The sequence below is a fragment of the Eublepharis macularius genome, chromosome 14 (genome assembly GCF_028583425.1).
Source record: "Eublepharis macularius isolate TG4126 chromosome 14, MPM_Emac_v1.0, whole genome shotgun sequence".
Taxonomy (NCBI): domain Eukaryota; kingdom Metazoa; phylum Chordata; class Lepidosauria; order Squamata; family Eublepharidae; genus Eublepharis; species Eublepharis macularius.
Genome location: NC_072803.1, coordinates 55,920,449 through 55,941,181, shown reverse-complemented (window position 1 = coordinate 55,941,181; position 20,733 = coordinate 55,920,449). Strand labels below are relative to the sequence as shown.

At 50.3% G+C, this 20,733-nt stretch overlaps 1 protein-coding gene across 1 annotated transcript in view; it reads left to right on the top strand.

Moving 5' to 3' along the window:
* Positions 1 to 146: 146 nt before the first annotated feature.
* MEGF9 (multiple EGF like domains 9) overlaps positions 147 to 20,733 on the top strand; it is a 96,970-nt gene continuing 76,383 nt past the window's right edge. The window contains exon 1 of the mRNA XM_054998588.1: positions 147 to 889. Coding sequence (XP_054854563.1) covers positions 382 to 889 — 508 coding nt within the window. The 5' untranslated portion in view covers positions 147 to 381. The remainder of the gene's footprint in view (positions 890 to 20,733) is intronic.

Here is a 20,733-nt window from a genome sequence, read left to right as displayed (position 1 = left end):
GGCGCACAAAGAGAAGCCAATTTGGCTCCGTCACGTGCCCTCGCCGGGCCTCTCATTGGTTGCGGCGCACGCCTATTTGTATTTTCCTTTCTTCTTCCCCGCCTCCTTTCTGCGCTCCTTGGCACTTGTGGGGCTGCCGATTGCGCGAGGAGGGCAGCGGCGCGCGGCCAGGCGAGCGGGGTCCCGCAGCAGCCCCTGAAGCGCGCCCTCGGGGGGCTTGTCAATGGGGCCGGGGTGATGCGATGGTGCCGCCCGGGCAGCGCTTCCCCGCCAGCCGGTGCTCACGCGCAAGCCGGCGCGTCAAGGGCGAAGGGAAAAGGGACCGGGGCGGAATCAATGGCAGGCGGAGCCCCACGCCCGGCTGAATGACTAGATGGGGGCATGGATGGAGCCGCGCCGCGCCGCACCATGAGGATCCGGCTCGCCCTGCTGCTGCTGCTGCTGCTCGCCTTGGCGTGCGTCCCGGCCCTGGGCTCGGACCTGGGGGACGCCGCCGGCCAGGGAGCCTCCAGCGCCGCGCCGGGGTCGCTGCTCGCGGGGGAAGGGGCGTCCCTGCCTCCCCCGCCGCCGCCGCCCTCTCCGTCCCCCCCTGCCCGAGAAGAGGAGGAGGAGGAGGAGGAAGGCGACGCCAATGAGCTCAGCGCCTGGGCGTCAGCGGGCAATGCCACCGAGGCCCCCGGAGAGAATGAGCCCACCCCCGGGCCCACCGGCCAGAGGCTTGCGACGACCCCCGGCCCTGCCGGCACGGCCGCAGCCTCCCCCTCGCCGGCTCCGACAGCCGCTCCCCGGGAAGGACCAGCCCCGAGCATCCCTGGCGGCGCCAGCCCTGGCATCCCGACGGCAACGCCTGCCGAGGAGGACGACGAGCTGGGGGGCCACAGCGGCACAGGTGAGTCCGGAGGGCGGCGGCGGCGGCTCGCGGGGCGCTTCTGGCCAGGCGCTGAGGACCGGCGGGCTTCTCTTGCTGGAAGGCTTTGCTGCCCAGGTGGTCTGCCAGGCGGCGGGGGGGGGGGCTCTCACCAGGGCCCACCTCCAGGTGGGGCCTGGAGATCTCCCGGAATTACAGGTGATCCCCAGGCTACAGAGACCAGGAGCAAATGGCAGCTTCGGAGGGCAGACTCTGCAGCAGCAGACTGGAGCAAGGTTTGGGGCCAGGAGCACCTTAAAGACCAGCTGTATTTCCAGAGTCAGAGTTCCCTTCAGAGCTTCTCCTTGTATCTGATGAAGGGAGCTTTGACTCTTGAAAGTTCATACTCTGTACATCCAGTCAGCCGTTAAGGTGCTACTGGACTCAAATCTTCTACTGCAGGCCAACACGGCTACCCATCTGAAACTATGGTGTACCATAGATTACAGGTGAAATTCCTTCATTGCCACCAGATTTTCAGGCATTTCCCAGGCTGGAGTTGGCAAACTTACCAGGACCTATTCACCGGAGTCTAGTGAGTAGTCAGTGACTAAGTTGTCAGATGAGTTTTAAGGGTATGTACTTACTTGCCGTGCTCCTCTGAGGTGAGGCTAGCTACAGGCGGACAGAACAAAGGACAGACCATTTATCTTCATATTATGCCTTGCTTGTCTTCCCCGTTGAGACCCATAATGGCTTACGACATTGTTCTCCCTTTCCATCCTCCATTTTATCCTCACAACAACCATCTTGTGCGGTGGGCCAGACTGAGAGTGAGCTTCTATGGCTGGGTGAGGATTTGAACCTAGCTTCCCCAGGCCGTAGTCTGACACTCTAACCACTACACTGTACTATGCTGTATGTATTTCGCTCTCCGGATTCTTATTGGCAGATTTCTGTGTATGTGGGCAGGTTTTCTTTTAATGGGGAGGAAGATCTTGCTAATGGACTTGGGATGTTGTGTTTGTGATGGTGTCATTCTCTTTGGCTATTATTATTATTAGCACTATTTACTCAAGGTTGTGTTGTGGTTACTTTGCATGTGTTACACCCACCTATTTGCTACTCATAGGCTACCATTATACTGAACAGCCTCTCTGTCTTTGGTAAAAAAAAACACACCAAACCACAAATAACGGATCTTAGAGTGGAGTGATAGAAGGATGCTGAAGTGGCCAAGGCAATAGTAACTCTAAAAGTGATTAAAAAGAATAAACCTTGTTTTGAATGTCACACTATCTTTTTTTGTGTTTGAAGTGCCTTTGATAGTTAACCCCCTCCCCTTTTGTCTGCATTTGGTACTTGTGGTTTTAAGCCCCCCCCCCCCCCAATGTTCTAGAGTCTTCTAAAATACTTTTTGTGTTTCCTGGATGTCTAGCTAAATTGCCTTGGCCTAATAGAAAGGCTGTTTCTTAATTGCCTGTTACTCTCTACAGGCTGGTAATATTTATAGAAATAAAACCCCTTATTTAAGCATGGGCTGCGATGTTTAAAAATGCTCTGAGAGGTTGAAAAGCCCCCTCCCCCTTAGAGAACAGTTTTTAAAATATAGCTGTATTGGCATTATTTCCAAATAATTATAAACACTGCAAATGGCAGATCTTTCTTTGAAGAGGCATTCTCCCTTATCTGTGTCACAGCAGGTATTTCTTCTTTAGCATGCATAGTCTTATGAGAGGCATTCCTCCAGATGAGCAGCAGGGAATACCTCTTCTCATAGGTGGCAGACACCTTCCTAGGGCACTTTCATTTTTTTACTTTAACCTGGTTTATATCCGTTGCTGTTCCAACTCTGTGAAACTGTGTCGGGATGGGTAAGTTTTAAACAGCATTTACATCATGACCGTAAATGTAAAGCACACGTTCAGTTTCAAACTGTGCCACTTTTTCTAGTGCCACATGTTTTGTTTTTTTTAAAGGTTCCAACTTTTGAGATATATGCAGGGCTGTATTATTTATAAGGCTGACTAGGCCGAAGCCTAGGAGCCCGGCAGGGACTAGGGGCCCGTCAATTTTTTTGTTGAGGCACACCGCCACATAAATTACAATTAATTGATTCTCTTATATATCCTCTATTAATAAGATAATTAACTGCTTCCTTATTGAAGTGAAACAAATTGTCTCTTATATTAAAACAATTATCAATAAATTATATTTTTTAATAAATAATAACAATTTTATTCAGTTCAAACTATTACAGAATTGAACAATTATATCCCCAAAATGTGCTTTCCTGAAGCGTTCTACTCGTGCAATAAAAATATTTTTAAAATTGTGAATAGAATTCTTCAGGAGACCCTCAAAATTGGATATAGGAGTATGTACTGTGGTCTAGTACCTACCGTACCAGGGTCAGGCTGTCAGCTGTAGTGGGGTGAAAGACCGAAGTGCTGGAGGGCCCCCGAAATACCCGAAAGCCTAGGGGCCCGGCCATGGGTTAATACGGCCTTGGATATATATATCAGTTTTAAAAAATGGACAAGAATGTGCTAGAAATGAGCGGGAAAATCAAATCAAAAGGCAGCACTTTTAGAAGCGCTGCAGACATTTCAGAATTTCTGCAGCAAATCAGAAGCATACAGAACACTTAATAATGGGAGAACGGGTTTTGTTTTTTTTTTAAAAAAACAGCTCCCCTGTATTTTCAAATGAAACACAAATGGTTTTGTGTGAAAACCTTAACAACCAGCAACCAAAGCAGTTTACATAGGCAGTGTGAAAGGACCCTTAGAGGCGTTCCCCTTTCTCTCTTATGCCTCTTCTGAGGTAGTAGTGTGACTATGATGATAAAAGAGGCTTTCCCCCATTTATGTGTGATCCATACCAGCGGAATAGTTTAAAACACACGTGATTTCTTTCGCTGCAAAATCAGTCCAGACTTAAATTAAAAAATGCCACTACCGCTCATTCTTTAGGTGAGTTCCCTGCCTGATAAATATGTTTGGATTTTAGTCTATAGTGACTTAAGACTATCGGTTTTTAAAATATATTATTCTGCTCTGAAAATTTCTTTTACAACTATTTTAAATAATCTTCTCTTTATGATGATGATGATGATGGACAGGCCTCCGTGGAATAACAGGGCTTTTTAAAAAAGCATATCAGTAATACTAAGCATCAATGTTATAAAACATTAGCCCTGAAAATGAGTTTAAAATATGGGAAGTTACAATTCTTTGATCTTCTGAAGCTTTAGAGAATAGTGAATACAAATGAGAGCACAAATGACTGGCTTTTTATTCTCAGCATACCCCTCTTCTGCCCAACACTCTACCACAAGCCTGTGATAACCGTGAAGATTTCTGCTAACAAAGGCATATTTGAAAAGAATTATGTTTTGTATATGAAAGGTCCAGTTACAGTGTCAAACTCAGACTGGGTGGACATGGGTTCAAATCCACACCCAGTTGATTTTGGACCTATCACATTTTTTCTGCCTAATCTGTTTTACTGGGTTTTTGGGAGTGTAAGATGAAGGGAAGAACCATGTACTCTATCCTGAACTCTTTGGAGAAAGTCATATAAAGATGTGATGGATAGATCCCCCTCTGCCTTTTACCCACCAAAATACAACTGAAGTCTGAACCTTGGAAACCTCTCCCTTCCTTTTTTTTTTAAAAAAAATTGGGGGTTTGTTACTTCTGGTTTATTGGCTGGTTTTACTTTTGGTAATTTGGATTTTTTTTGTCTAAAAGCCTTTACAGATTATAGACCATTCTAAAGCTGAAGTAAAGTAACTTGGTTATCATAGAGATGGTGGTGGTGGAAAGTGCTGTCAAGTTCTAGCTGACTTAGGGCGACCCCTGCTGGGATTTTCAGTGCAGGAGAATAATAGAGGTGGTTTGCCATTGCCTGCCTCTGCAGCCCTGGTCTTCCTTGGTGGTGTTCCGTCCAATTACTAACCAAGGCCGATCCTACTTAGCTGCGAAGATCTGATGAGACCAGGCTAGCTTGATAGTCTTCCTGAAATATCTTCTTGATTCTTAATGTGAGGAAACAGGAGAAGGGATACAGAAATGGTTACAGCACAAAGATATGGGGGATAGATTCCACCTGCCGTAAGCTTCTTCAGAAGTACTGGCCTGCTTTCAAGAGGCCAGATGGGTGGAGGAACATCCTACATTTGATCCGAAGCCTAGGAAACGGCGGGTTATATATAGGGCTATGAGTACGGCCAGATTGCAGTGGGTGTCTCTAGGAGAGAAGGAAGATTTCAGCTCAGTTCAATTTCAGCTCAATCCGGATCCAGTTCAAGGTACTGGTTTTAGTATTTGAAGCCCTCCAAGGACTGGGACCTGCATACCTGTGGGACCGCCTCTCCAATTATGTCCTCCGCAGGGCCTTGTGTTCTGTGGACAAGCAGCTTCTGGTGGTCTCCGGCCTGACGGACATTCGGCTGGCTTCAACTAGGGCCAGGGCCTTTTCTGCCCTGGCCCCAGCCTGGTGGAACGTTCTCCCCGGGCCCTACGTGACCTTTTACAGTTCTGCAGGGCCTGCAAGATGGAGCTGTTCCGCTGGGCCTTTGACTAGGGGCCAGCATTTTGTCCCCTTTCTGACCGCCAGACCCTCCTTTTGCAGCTGCCCTGGAGTTGCGTCATGGTGGTGCCCGTGGTTTATGGTGATCTTGCAGTAGCCTGAACTGTCTAATGGGCCTGAATTTTATACTATTCAGATGAATGTGTTAATAATGTTTTATTGTATTTTAACAGTATATTTTGTTGGAAGCCACCATGAGCCTGCTTGTGGGAAGGGCGGGGTATAAGTTGAATAAAATAAATAAGTTTGAAGTCTGTGCCTGAGGCAGCACACAGTCATTGGGTTTGGTCTCCGTCCTTCCCCTGCATGCCATAAGACAGGGAAAAAATCAACCACTGACCTGCCATAGGCTGTCTGGCCTGTCCCATGCACCACAAAGCAGAGAACTACAGAAAGAGGCAGAAAAATGGAGACAGAATGATTACTGTCTTTCTTTGTACAGATGGCTTTAAAGGGAGGGTACCTCAGTGGCTACTAGCTTAATAGGGGAACCTTCACAGTTAGAGACAGTCAACCTCTGAGTACCAGTGCTAGGAGATTTGGGGGGTGGAGCCTGGAGAGGACGGGTTTTGGGGAGGGGAGGGGCCTCAGAATGGTATAATTCCATAGAGTCCACCCTCCAAAGCCGCCATTTTCTCCAGGGGAACTGCTCTCTGTCACCTGGAGATCAGTTATAATTCCAGGAGATCTCCAGCCACCACCTGGAGGCTGGCAACCCTAGCTAGGAGGCAGTATCACAGGAGAGCCTTGGCCTCTACATATAGTGCTTTGAAGTGCTTCACCGCTTATTTGATGGTAAGCATACAACAAACCTGTAAGGTGGGCGAGCATTATTATCTCTGTAGTATAGTGGGGAGGGTAAGACAGAATGGTCTAGCTCAGTGCGCCTGCTGAGGTTGTCAGGTAAAATTCAAACCAGAGACTTCCTGATATCTAGCTCTATCTGTGATTCTGATGAAAATCTGAAAGTAGGCCCCATGTTTGGCAGATAGGGTTAAAATAGTCTCTTAGTTCTAACTTATTTATTCATTTATATCCTACCTTTCCCTCCCATGGTGGCTTACATTCCTCTCCTCTGTTTTAGCCATACAACAATCCTGTGATTTAGTTATTTATTTTATTACACTTCTATTCTGCCCTCATCGCAAGCAGGCTCAAGGCAGATCACAGCATTTAAAAAAATACATAATTCACAATATCCATACAATTGTCATTAAAAGGTAGGAAAGGCTCTTTGTGAGGTAGGTAAGGCTGTTTGGCTAAATGATTCTTTCCCCAGGCAACTCAAAAAAGCGATCCTCGGTGAATGTCTCTCCACCCTATCCCCAGGCCAGGAAACTTGTTGATTGGACTTGGTGGGAGTTGTACATAGCGATACCCTTCCTTCAGTAAGTCTCTTGCTGGTTACCAGCTTTAGCCTGGCAACCTTACTTCTCAGCCTAACCTACTTGAAAGGGAGGTTAGGAGGGGAAAGTGGTTTTGTAAACTGCTTTCAGTCTTTATTGGAGAGAAAAGCTGGGTATAAATATTTAAGTAAAGGAACAGCTCATTGACTTGACTTCCTTTAAGGCAGTTCCTTGTACTGTCGTAGATCAAATGGCTGTAATAGATCTTTTTGGGTGCTGCAGTATATCCTGGTTAAAATTACAGAGGTGGCACTTGGCAGGGATGGAGGAGAGAAAGCTGCTTTCTCTTATTATTTTGGAGAAGAAAATAAAAATCCCTCTCGTAGAATCTTTTTGGGTTTTGAATGTTCAATGCAATGCCTTTAAAGGCAGAGTTGGAAAGTGTTAAGTGCTCTTGACTCTCAGAGTTCTTTTAAATAAATAACTGGACAAGACATTCTGCAGTGTTGGGTAGCTAGTATCATTGCATGTTGTCGATACGCACAACCCTCAGATCCTCTTGCTTGCTTCAAATGCCTCCTCCTCTGAAGAAGTGAAATAAAGTAGTTGTCTTTGAAATATGCACAAGTGAAGGTCTGGACCAGCAGAGAAGCCTATTTCAGTCTGCAAACTTCCTGTGCTCTGAAGGTCTGTGGAAATGAAAAGAAAATTCAGAACCAGACACTATTAATCTTTTCAGAATGATACTGTTTATTTAGGGGAAAGGATTTGAGAAGAGGGTGATATTTTCAAGGGTGTAATTATTTAAGTGGCGTATGAGTTTCATGTCATTAACTTTGTCCACAGTTACTTTGTGTATGGTGATTAGAGATGGGCACGAACCTAAATACGAACTAAAATTAAGCACGAACCAGGTTGGTTCGTGGTTCGCAAACCACAGTTCGTCAGATCCCATTTATGACGAACCACCAGGAACTTTAGGCTGGTTCGTTTGGTTCATTTTTTTGGTTGTCACTGTAGACAGCCTGGTGCCAATCAATCAGTTTTCTAGGGAACAGGGGATAAACTTCCTGCAGACCTTCTGCTGGTCCAGAAGTGAATTTCTGCTGGCCCGGAAGTGACCTTCTGCTGCCCTGGAAGTGATGATTTTCTGACCTGGATGTGATGTTTTCACAAACCAAACGAACCGGTTCGTGAACCAGGGGCAGGTTCATGCAAGTTCGTGGTTCGTGAAATTTGATGAACCATGAACCACATGGTTCGTTTTTTTCCTGTTCATGCCCATCTCTAATGGTGATGACTGAACAGATCAATGTTATCTGAAGCTGAACGTGGTATCCAGATTTGCTGATAAGCACTGTTAGGGTGGAGGCTTTCTCTAGAGAGAAAAACCATTCAAAGAGGGTTTCCCCCCCTAGTGATAGATGTTCGAGTCACTATACTTCCTCTGCTAAACAAGTTTTGTAGGTTTTTGTATTGTTTCAAGGTCATGCTGATGGTATAAGGAAGACAGAGTTTCTGATAAGTTTCCTTTCATTAACAGGGTTGATGTTTTCTCTTTTCACCTCTCTCACTCCGCCTGCCTTGGCAGAAGCTAAGAGATGCTTATGCGTCTTAGCATGTTGCAAGATGCCTCTGTCTCTTACATTGGATGTGTTTGTAATTACTGGTCGAAAATGCCAAGGCACTTTAAATGATAAATTTCATAAACATTTCACAAATGTATCAAAACAGCACATTTTTATGTGCCAATGTGTAAGTTCCCAACTGTCTCTCTGCTTTCCAGAGCCAGGCCTTATTATTTGGTCCACCTCCATCCCAATTTTTGCCTTCTGGTGTTTAGTACGAGTGGTGAGCCTTGCTGTTCTTCAAGCTTTGTCCTCCCCAGAGCTGAGTGTCTGAGAGAGAGTTAAAATATAGACAGAATAAATAAATTTGAATTGGTGCATTTTGTGTCTTGTGAGCACGCTGTATGAATCTATGCACATGAACACTAAGGTACCTGCCGTTTCACATACTACTGTTGCTCAGCTGTATTTTGAACTGTTGATAATACGTTGTAGGAGAATTATGTTTTCTAGTATAGCTTTAGCCTAGGAACACATACTTCCTCAGCTTTTAAATCAGTGAAGGGCAGGGTATTTCAGAGTGACTTACAGTGAAATCCTAAGCAGAGTTATTCTGGTCTAAGCCCATTGAAATCAATGGGCTTAGACTGGAGTAACTCTGCTTAGGATTTCACTGTTAATGTGGTATGCAAGAGTCAGAGTGGAGCCTTCAGTATAGTGTCACGGTGGATGTAGAAAAGCCTTGGATTGTAATCCTGCGTACAAGAATTGGGTTTCCCCTATTTTATCTGTGAAACGTTGGAAGGTATGCCAACTAAGCTATACATAATGCATTTTATTGCTTTACTGTGCAGTTCTAAACAGAATTACGCCCTTCTACGTCTTCTGAACTCAGTGGACTTAGAAGGATGTAACTTTGCTTAGGATTGCATGGTCAATGTAACAATATTACTACAGATCTGATAAGAGAATTAGTATTGCAGATATTTCAGTTCCCACTCAGTTTTCCAAACCTGTCATTCTCCCCACCCCTACGCCATCCTCATGGCTTCAACACTTCTGCAAAACTTGGGTTGGGCCTGACCCCTGTGCTACCACTTCCTTGCACAAAGTTCGAAGCCTTCCTCCAATTTAAGTAGCTCTTCCACAGAGGGAAAACCACTGAAGTTGAAGGAAGGCTCCTTGAAGAATGGTTGGATCCACCTGGTTACCTCCCACCCTACCAGGGCTTTTTTTCAGCTGGAACACTGTGGAACGGAGTTCCAGAACCTCTTGAAAATGGTCACATGGCAGGTGGCCCCGCCCCTTGATCTCCAGACAGAGGGGAGTTTAGATTGCCCTCCACACTGCTGGAGCGGTGTGAAGGGCAATCTAAACTCCCCTCTGGAGATCAAGGGGCAGGGCCACCAGCCATGTGACCATTTTTGCCAAGGGTGATTTAAACTTCTAAAAACTTCCCCCTTGTTCCAGCTGACCCAAAGTGACATCATTGGTCCTGGGAGCATGCATGCACTTTGTGTGTGCACATGTGGTACCAGGGGCACCACCTCCCGCCAAGAGTTGCCCCTTGTGCTGGCAACCCACTGAGTTCCACCACCTCTTTTCTCAGAAAAAAAGCCCGGCACCCTCCTATATAAAAGGCAAGTTGTATTAGCGATTGTCAGGGCGTGCCGCCGCTGCCGCTGGGCGTGGCCCTGGGCGGTCTGCTCCTGACGTCATAGGGGGGCCAGGGATTCTGCAGGACCCTGCTCTGTGGAAGGAGGGGCGGTATACCTCACCCAGACTCCCTCTCAGTCCACTCGCTGGCCTGCTCAACCTGGCCTGCTTGCCCCCTGTGTCCTTCTTCATCCCTTCCTTCCAGAACTCTCCTCCAAACCTCCACTCTTGCATTGCACCGTCCTCACTCCACATCATCACTCCTCATTCACATCCACCACCACAGGGCTCTTCCCAGCCAGCTTTTATAGGGCTTCCTTCTACTGTCCCACCCCTCTTCCAGCCTGGTCTTGGGCTGCACCAAGCAGTTGCAGCTGGGGTAGCTGATCTGGCCCCACTGACCAGCACCAGCTGTGCCTTGTTCCCTGGCTGCCCAGCCTCCCTGCCTTGGCTGATTGCTGAAGGCCTGTCCAGCTGCAGTTCCCTGGCTAGCAGCCCGGCCTCCCTGGCTGAGCTGATGGCTGAAGGTGGGTCCAGCTGCGGCTCCTTGGCTGGTTGCCCAGGGCTTCATGCCGAGTGCCTCCACTAGCCCCACCTGGAGTGGCTTGGCTTTTGGCAACTCCTGGGCCAGGCTACTATTTTCTAGCTGGGGCGTGGCTTTGGGTTGTTGGGGCTGCTGCTGCTTCTCCTTCTCAGGTAAGGCCTTTGGGTGGGTGACTGCTGGGCCCCCAATCCCTCTGCCCTTGCCCCCTTCCGCCTTGCTTAGTCCCCTTTCTTTTCCTAGGGGAGTGGGACTCGCTGGCCTCTCTCTGTTTCCCCCTGCCTCCTGAGGCCCTGGGCCTTTGCCCCTTGCCCCTGGCACTGGCAGGTTCTGGCCCCATTTGCCCATGGGAGGGGTTGGCCTGCTGTCCCCCAGCTGCCCCTTCTGCCTGCCAATCAGACCGGTTGACCTGCTGTCAGCCGGCCGACCAGTTGACCTGCTGTCTGCTGGCTGACCAGTTGACCTGCTGGCTGCTGGCTGCCCCCTCTGTATGCCTGTCCGCCCAGTTGACCTGCTGTTCCCTCCTACCAAGTCTGGGGGCTGGGACCCAGACCCCGGACACACACCCCCGCTTGGCTTTGAGTTGTGGAGGTCCGGTTCAGTCTCGAACATGCGGGACATGAAGTCTGCGTCCACATGCTGTGCCCCCTGGCGGTATTTGATGGTAAATTGGAAGGGTAGGAGGGAGAGGTACCACCGCAGCACCCTGGGATTGTGCGCCTTCATGCGGTGGAGCCACTGCAGGGGCGCATGGTCCGTCAGCAGTACAAAGGGGTTGTTGGCCAGGTAGTACTGCAGGGCCCCCACTGCCCACTTGACTGCTAGGGCCTCCCGCTCCACTGTGGCATAGCGCTTCTCTGCGGGCTGTAGCTTCCGACTCAGGAAGAGAATGGGGACGTCTACTCCATCATGCTCCTGAGTCAGCACAGCCCCGAGGCCGGTGTCTGAAGCGTCTGTGGCCAGCGTGAAGGGTCGGTCAAAGTCCGGGTTCCACAGGGCGGTGGCGTTAGAGAGGGCTGACCGCAGGTCTCGGAAGGCCACCTCTAGTTCTGGGGTCCACCGGACTTGGTTGGGCATCCCCTTCCTTAAGCAGTCCGTCAGAGGTGCCGCTCGGGAGGCAAAGTGGGGGATGAACCGCCCATAATACCCCAGCAGTCCCAAGAAACGCCGGACCTGCTTCTTGGTCTGGGGCTGTGGGGCATCGGCTATAGAGGCCACCTTGTCCGGCGGTGGTCGGACCCGTCCTCCCCCGACCACGAAGCCAAGGTACTGCAGCTCCTGGAACCCCAGATGGCTTTTCTTTGGGTTGGCCCGCAGTCCGGCCTGTCGAAGGGCTCTCAAGACTGACTCCAGGTGCTGGAGGTGGGTGGGCCAGTCCGGGCTAAAGATAATGATGTCGTCAATGTAGGCCATTGCGTATGCCCGGCACTCGCCCAGCACCTGGTCCACTAGTCGCTGGAACGTGGCTGCCGCACCATGGAGACCGAAAGGCATTTTCTTAAATTGAAAAAGACCTCGGGGGGTGGCGAACGCTGTTTTCTCCCGATCCTCAGGCCGCACGGGCACCTGCCAGTATCCCTTGGTTAAATCGAGAGCCGACAGGTAGCGAGCGGACCCCAGGTGATCCACCAGCACGTCTGCTCGGGGCATGGGATAGGCATCGAACTTGGCCACCTTATTCAGCTCTCGGTAATCAACGCAGAAGCGGGTGGTCCCGTCCGGCTTGGGCACCAAGACTATTGGACTCCTCCAGGCACTCCGTGAGGGCTCAATCACCCCCAGCTGGAGCATCTCGTCCGTCTCCTTTTCCACTGCCTCCCAGCGCTTTCTAGGGATGGGTCGCCACGTAGCCCGGGCCGCCTGCCCTGGCTCGGTTGGGATGGCATGCTGTATCAGGCTGGTGCTACCCGGTCTGCGGGAGAAGACGCCTGGTACCTGGGCCCATAGAGCCTGTAGCTGGGCCTGTTGAGTTGAGTCGAGCTGGGGGTCCACCTTGGGCTCCTCGAATTCTGGGCCTTCTGTGGTCCACGGCAGTTCACTGGACGGGAGTTCCAGGGGGTCCTCCGCCAGCTGGCACTCCTCGCTGTCCCGCTCGTACCACCTCTTCAGCAGGTTCACATGGAGCGTCCTCCGCCGGCGCCGGCCCGGCCCGCACTGCAGCTCATAAGTGGTGGGACCCAGTACCCTCCGAATTTGGTAAGGGCCCCTCCATGGGTCCCCCTCCTCCCGTGGGAACACCGAGTGGTGTACTAGGACCTTTTCTCCAACTTGGAAGGTCCTCATCCTTGCACCCCGGTCGTAGGCAGCCTTCTGCTGCGCCTGGGTGTGTGTTAGCTGGCGGTTTGCCTCTGCCTGGGACTTCTGCACCCGCTCGCGGAGCTGGCTCACATACTCCTGTATGGGGGGAGCAGGGCTGCTGGCGCGGGGACTCCACCGTTCTGCCAACCGAGAGAGCATCCCCCGTGGCTTGCGCCCATATAGCAGTTCAAAGGGGCTATAGCCGGTGGATGCCTGTGAGGTCTCCCGGAGGGCGAACATGAGGGGGTCAATGTACAGATCCCACTGGTGGGGCTTGTCCCGGGTCATCTTCCTCAGGGCTTCCTTGACGGTCTGGTTCAGACGCTCTGCCAAACCATCCGTCTGAGGGTGGTAAGCCGAGGTGAATACCTGCCGGATCCCCAAATTCTGGCAGAGTTGACGCATGGCTTTGGCACGGAACGGCCCCCCCCGGTCTGTCAAGATTTCGTCCGGCAGGCCCACCATTGCAAACAGCTTGGACAGGGCCCGTATCATCCCTGGGGTCTGCATTGTCTTTAGTGGGATGACCTCCGGAAACCGCGTAGCATAGTCCACGATCACCAGGGCAAAGCGGTGGCCCCGGGGTGTGCGCGGCAGCGGGCCGATAAAGTCCATTGCGATGCGTTGGAAGGGTGTCTCCATGACGGGCAATGGGGAGAGGGGGGCCTTTGAGGGGCGCCGTGCAGCCACCCGCTGACAGGTGGGGCATGAGCGGCAGTGGGCCTTCACGTCCGCATTCACGGAGGGCCAGAAGAACCGCTCGAGGACCTTCTTCAGGGTCTTGTGGTGCCCCAGGTGCCCGGCCCAAGCATGCTCATGGGCCATGCGGAGAACTTCCGCCCGGTAGGCTGCCGGCACCAGTAGCTGGCGGACCTCTCCCTGGCCATTTGGGGCACGGGCCAGACGGACCCAAACCTCTCCTTGCTTCTCGATGCGGGGGAGCCGCTGGGCCCTTCTCTCATCCCGCACTTGCTCCTCCTCACGAGCTGCCGTATCTCGCAGGCGCTGCAAGGACTCGTCTGCACCTTGGGCATTGCGGAACCGGCGGTCTGCTGGAGGACCTGCGGGGTCCTCGGCCTGTGGTTCGGCCACTGGTCCACGGGAAGGGCCCTCGCTGGGGTCAGCGGCCTCCTCTACCTGCAGAGCCACAGCAGCTTGGGGGGTTGCCAACGCCCCCATCGCCTCCCTGAGTAACCGGGAAAACTCAGGGGCATCTCTCCCTAGCAGCATGGGGAGGGGTAAGTGGGCCACCTTGACGACCTCTATGCGGCGGATCGCCCCCAGGTATTCCACCGTGACCCAGACCGCAGGATACGGCAGGGTGCGGCCCATCACATCTGTCACCGGGATCCAGCGGTGCACTGGGGTGGCAGCTGGGACGAGTTGGGTGTGGATCGCCGAGACTGCGCTCCCTGAGTCCAACAGGGCCTGCAGGCTCTGCCGGCCTATCCTCACGGTGGCGCGCAGACTCTCTATCCTCTTGCCAGCTGGCGGGTTAATTTCCCAAGCCAACGCACATACCACTGGTGAGAAGGCTGTGGGGGTGCAGGCTTGCATCCGCTGCTCCACGGTCTGCATTAGCTCTGCCTGAGCTGTTTGGAAGGCCGCCTCCAGCTTCCTCCACATCCTGTCCAAGCATTCCTCTAGCCACAGTCTGAGGTCTGCTGGGGCTACGGCATTGGGATACATCCCTTTGACTGGCGCCTGCGTCGGAACGACTTTCCCCGTACGGGCCACCAACTTGTCAGGGCGTGCCGCCGCTGCCGCTGGGCGTGGCCCTGGGCGGTCTGCTCCTGACGTCATAGGGGGGCCAGGGATTCTGCAGGACCCTGCTCTGTGGAAGGAGGGGCGGTATACCTCACCCAGACTCCCTCTCAGTCCACTCGCTGGCCTGCTCAACCTGGCCTGCTTGCCCCCTGTGTCCTTCTTCATCCCTTCCTTCCAGAACTCTCCTCCAAACCTCCACTCTTGCATTGCACCGTCCTCACTCCACATCATCACTCCTCATTCACATCCACCACCACAGGGCTCTTCCCAGCCAGCTTTTATAGGGCTTCCTTCTACTGTCCCACCCCTCTTCCAGCCTGGTCTTGGGCTGCACCAAGCAGTTGCAGCTGGGGTAGCTGATCTGGCCCCACTGACCAGCACCAGCTGTGCCTTGTTCCCTGGCTGCCCAGCCTCCCTGCCTTGGCTGATTGCTGAAGGCCTGTCCAGCTGCAGTTCCCTGGCTAGCAGCCCGGCCTCCCTGGCTGAGCTGATGGCTGAAGGTGGGTCCAGCTGCGGCTCCTTGGCTGGTTGCCCAGGGCTTCATGCCGAGTGCCTCCACTAGCCCCACCTGGAGTGGCTTGGCTTTTGGCAACTCCTGGGCCAGGCCACTATTTTCTAGCTGGGGCGTGGCTTTGGGTTGTTGGGGCTGCTGCTGCTTCTCCTTCTCAGGTAAGGCCTTTGGGTGGGTGACTGCTGGGCCCCCAATCCCTCTGCCCTTGCCCCCTTCCGCCTTGCTTAGTCCCCTTTCTTTTCCTAGGGGAGTGGGACTCGCTGGCCTCTCTCTGTTTCCCCCTGCCTCCTGAGGCCCTGGGCCTTTGCCCCTTGCCCCTGGCACTGGCAGGTTCTGGCCCCATTTGCCCATGGGAGGGGTTGGCCTGCTGTCCCCCAGCTGCCCCTTCTGCCTGCCAATCAGACCGGTTGACCTGCTGTCAGCCGGCCGACCAGTTGACCTGCTGTCTGCTGGCTGACCAGTTGACCTGCTGGCTGCTGGCTGCCCCCTCTGTATGCCTGTCCGCCCAGTTGACCTGCTGTTCCCTCCTACCAAGTCTGGGGGCTGGGACCCAGACCCCGGACAGCGATGACTCACTTTTTATCCTCAAGCTGACGCAATGCTGATGATTCTGGTCTCTACGCCACTGCGAAGCGCCCACTTAATGCCAGGAGGGGGCCAACTGAATCAGTATTCTAGAGCCCGGGGTATTTTTTCATGCAGTGGGCTCATCCGCTAGTCAATAATATTTTTTCTCTGCTTGCATGGTTCTCCCCATCTTCTGACCCTTTTTCCTGAGGTGGTACTTTTCCATGTGCAGAAGAACTTTCTGTGTGAGAAAGAAATGTTCAAACATTGAGCTCCTTTCCCTGTAATCTTGGGTATAATCTGGGAAAGCTGTATCATGTGGTAATTGAGGTCTCAGTGATTATGTCAACAAAAACAGGGTGGGCACTTGCCATATGCTGAGGGAGGTTGTGAAGTATGGAGTTTCCTGTAGCCACACATACCAGCCACTCAGAATAGCGGGTTTAGAGGTGTGATTAAATACACATGGAATTCCCTGCTCTCATAAACTGGGTGTGTTGACTGTGGTCAAGGGGGAATCCACAGTTTACGGTATACCCAACTGTGTAAACACGGAAGGATGTATGCTTTTTTAAACCTATAGTTTCTGAAATGTAATAGTGCAGAGAGAACTGTATTTATTTATCACATTTGTTTACCTCTCCAAGCATATGTTCAAGGCAGTTTTCAAATAAAATCATATAAAGCAATAAACTGCTAAAAGCAGGTTTTCTTTTTTAAAAACTTAAACTAAACACAGCAGCAAAAAAACCAGATTAAACCCTGTTAAGCTAAAGCTGAAAATTAAGCTAGTTTTAAAAAAAAATCTGTTGAAGTTCAACTGTAGAAATTCAAGAACAAAATGATGAACAATTAAATGCCAATCGTATCCTGCCAAAAATATGTTTTTAAATATACCACTTGGTTCGACAGTGTGGTGCCCATGGGCGCTGTGGTGCCATCCAGTACTTCCCCAGGCACCTGCTGAGCTTTTCAGAAAGTAGGTGGGGCCATTGTAAAGCTAGGCTTATTACTGGCAGCCCTAATTTAAATTGAAAGGTTTTCTACACCAATATCAGCTAAGGTTGCCAGGTCACTCGGGGTTTAAGACAGGGGACAGGAGATAGGGTTCCGTGGATGGGTGCAACAGGAGTACTGACTTTGAGTGTGCGTGCAGCCTGTACTCTTTAGTGAGTTAGGAATCATAGACTTCACCACTGTGTCTTTGTGAACTTGTATCTATTTACCCTATGGCATTGTTTATGGAAATGTCCTTGATATTGACTGTACTAATCTCACACTGTGTAATCCGCCTTGAGTCTCAGTGAGAAAGGCAGACCATAAATAAATAAAATGAAATAGAAGAACACTTTGTGTCGTGCCAGGAATAATGTCATTACTGGTGAGATGCAGAAGCAGTGGGTTGCGCCAGGGGATGAGTTGATAAAAATCAGGCCCTAACAAACTGGCCCCCAGTGCAAGCCTGCGCTTCCATGTCAAACCTGGAATGATGGCATACCAGGATGACTGGTAAGTGCCTTGGTTGGTTGGTTGGTTGGTTGGTTGGTTGGTTGGTTGGTTGGTTGGTTGGTTGGTTGGTTGGTTGGTTGGTTGGTTGGTTGGTTGGTTTCTTTCTTTCTTTCTTTCTTTCTTTCTTTCTTTCTTTCTTTCTTTCTTTCTTTCTTTCTTTCTTTCTTTCTTTCTTTCTTTCTTTCTTTCTTTCTTTCTTTCTTTCTTTCTTTCTTTCTTTCTTTCTTTCTTTCTTTCTTTCTTTCTTTCTTTCTTTCTTTCTTTCTCCACCCTCCCAAACTTTCATTATTTTTTATTCCCCCTTCTTTGAATCTTTTGTAAAGTGAGGAGGGAAGTACTGTGTTGTTTCGCTCCTCCTCCACCAACCCTCTTGGGTTGTCACTGATGCTTCCTCTCAAAATTCCAAAAGTGCCCCCAAGCTCAAAAAGGTTGGGGCCCCAGATAGAGAATGTAATAAAATAATAAATATTACTGCTACCAAAAGGATTTGATCACTTCTGGAGCTGTATGCTATTTATACAAGTGGTTGTCTATCTAGGGAGCCTTGGATATTTTTCCGTTCCAGTGATGCCTCCGCCTCTGATTGGCTTGATGGCCTTGAGGGATTTACTGACCCTCTTCTTGTTTCATTTTCCACATCCCTTTCTTCCAGTTTCTCTTATCTATTTTCTTCCCTTTTATTTTTAGAGGCTTTCCTTGTCAAAGCTCCTGATGCTCTTTGAAGGTTGGAAAATGCTAATTATAATGATTAATGCCCACTGTAGGGTGATCATTCTGAACTCCGCTCTGCTGCTTTTCAAGCATTAAGTGATGTGATGAGAATGCTACATTGTTCGGGTGGCTGGCCTCTAAAATTCTATAGCGTGCCCCTCAAGAGGGCAGGTTTGCTAGAGGGAACTGCCAAGATTCTCCCTACCCATTCCCACAACCTAAATATAGGTGATCTATTTCCAGAAGTGGCTTTATATATCAGTTTTCGGCCATGAAATGCTGATTTATTCCAGCAACCCCATGGCCTGTACCCTAGCAACCAAAGATACACTGCCTCTGAGTATGGAAGTTCTGTTTAGGTTAATAACTATTAACAGCCCCATAGCCTCTGTCATGAATTTGTCTAATCTCATAAAAATGCTATAATATCGTTGGCCCATCTAGACCTAGATTGTCTTCTCTAATAGGTAGCAGCTTCGCAAAGTCTTTTCCCACTCTGCCACCTAAGAACCTGTAACTGGTCCTTCTACATGCTGTACGACTGATGGGGTGTTTCAGAACCAAACTACAAGTGACGCCTGACACATGTTGGACACTTGTCAGCTTCCCTCAAGTTTTGATGGGAAATGTAGGCATCCTGGTCTTGCAGCTCGGCTCTCCGACTGCTGTCCAGTGGACTTTTCAACTGTCACTTGTACAACATTCCGCCAAGCGGCCAACATTTCCCATCAAAACTTGAGGGAAGCTGACAAGTGTCCAACATGTGTCAGGCGTCACTTGTAGTTTGGCTCTCTGAAACATAAGAAGCAAAAGATGAGAGAGTTCCTTTGTTTGTCAATTGGATATCCAGAGTTGGCCCTACCAATAGGCCCAATGAGGCAGCATTAAGAGGCAGCAGCTAGTCATAAAAATGAAACTGAGGAAATCCAGGGTGGCTACCTTTTAGAGTAGGAAGTGAGACATAAAGGCAAGCTTTTAAAAAGAGAGAGGTCAGGCTTCTCTTTTTAGCCGGTGCAAAGCTATTACCAGAATTATTGGGCTGGATTTATTATGCTTGTGTCAGTGTTTGCCTCTTTTTATAGGAAATGGGAGAGATACTCCAAAAGTATGTGCTTTTCTTACAAAGATAAGTGCAGTTAAACTGAAGTCTGGTGGCATTTCAAAGGCTAAGCAAGTTTATTCTTACCGGAACGCCAATCCGAGCGCACATTCATCCTGTGCTGTGCCAGCTGCATTGGCTCCCAGTGGAGTTCCGGATCCGGTTCAAGGTGTTAACCTTGGTGTTTAAAGCCCTTCATGGAATGGGACCTGCATACCTGCCGGACCGCCTCTTCCATTAGGTCCCCTGCAGGGTGTTGCGCTCTGCAGACAAGCAACTCCTGGTGGTCCCTGGCCCGAAGGACATCCATCTGGCCTCAACCAGGGCCAGGGCTTTTTCTGCCCTGGCCCCAGCCTGGTGGAACGCTCTGCCGCTGGAGATCTGGGCCCTGCGGGATCTGTTACAGTTTCGCAGGGCCTGTAAAATGGAGATGTTCCACCGGGCTTTTGGCTGAGTGCCAGCGGGTGTCCTCCTTCTTCCATCTAAGATCACCACTTCTTCTGGGGCTGCCCTCGGCCATCTGCTTCGCCCATATACAGACTCCCAATATTTGTCTAAATAGCCTGCTCCTGGACTATTTTAATGATTTTTTAAAAAATTATTGTTGATTTTATGCTTTTGTGATTTTAATGTATTTTTAAATGTTGTTAGCCACCCTGAGCCCACTTGTGGGGAGGGCGGGGTATAAATCGAATAAAATAAATATTCTAGAATAAGCGTTCATGAGTTGGGCCTCACTTCTTCAGATGCACATGGTGCACAGTTATATGTATTTGAAGCAGTGAATTCTGATTCTCCAAAGCTTAAGCTGGAAAAAACTTGTTCTTTCTTTAAGGGACCAGTGGACTCGTTTTCTTATTTTGCTGATGTGGTCTAACATAGTCACCCCTCTGGAACAACACATTTGGGAAAGCAGAGCAAAAGGAGAGCTGGTTGCCAAGTTGCCAGGCCGAACTTGGCAACCAGAAGGAAGGCTGGGGGCAGGGACGGCGAGGCTGGTGTCATGAGCGTGATGGTGTAACTTCCAGGGAAAACCCAGAAGTAGGGTTGTCAGATGGCCCTCCCAGAAATACTGGATGAGGCCCCCTGGAACTTACCTTTTTATTTTTCAAGCACGCGAGAAGCATGCATGCGCTTCCAAGCCCGGTGTGATGACATCGCTGAAAAGTGACATCATCGCTGGCATCTAGGAGGCCCAGCGGGCCCGACAGCAGCTTCCCTTGCATGCGGTCTGTCTGGGATTTTAATCTCCTATCTGACAGACTGTGTGAGAGAAAACTGGACTGCCCTGGAGAAAACCAGATACCTAACAACCCTACCCAGAAATGACAACAATAGCTCTAAGAATTTCTAGAAACTATGAAACAAACAATTCCTTGAACTCTCGCTGTCACTTTTGGGTTTTCCCCAGAAGTGACACCATCACAGTTATGATGCTGGTGAGCTTTTTAACCCCCCCCCACCAGCTGTCACTTGGAGCTGGGCAGAGGATCCCTTACTCTGACTGGGAGGAGTGCGGTTTGGCAGGCCTACTTGGAGCAAATGTGTCTAATGTAGTTGGATTCTGAGGTAAGCCCAGGGCTACCAAGCTGAGGCAGGAGTTATGTAAACAAACAAAAAAAATCAGACTGACGGCATGACGTCACTTCCGGGGGAGATCCGGAAGTGATGTCATGCCATCACCAATGACGCCCCCCTGTCCCCACTCATGCCTTGG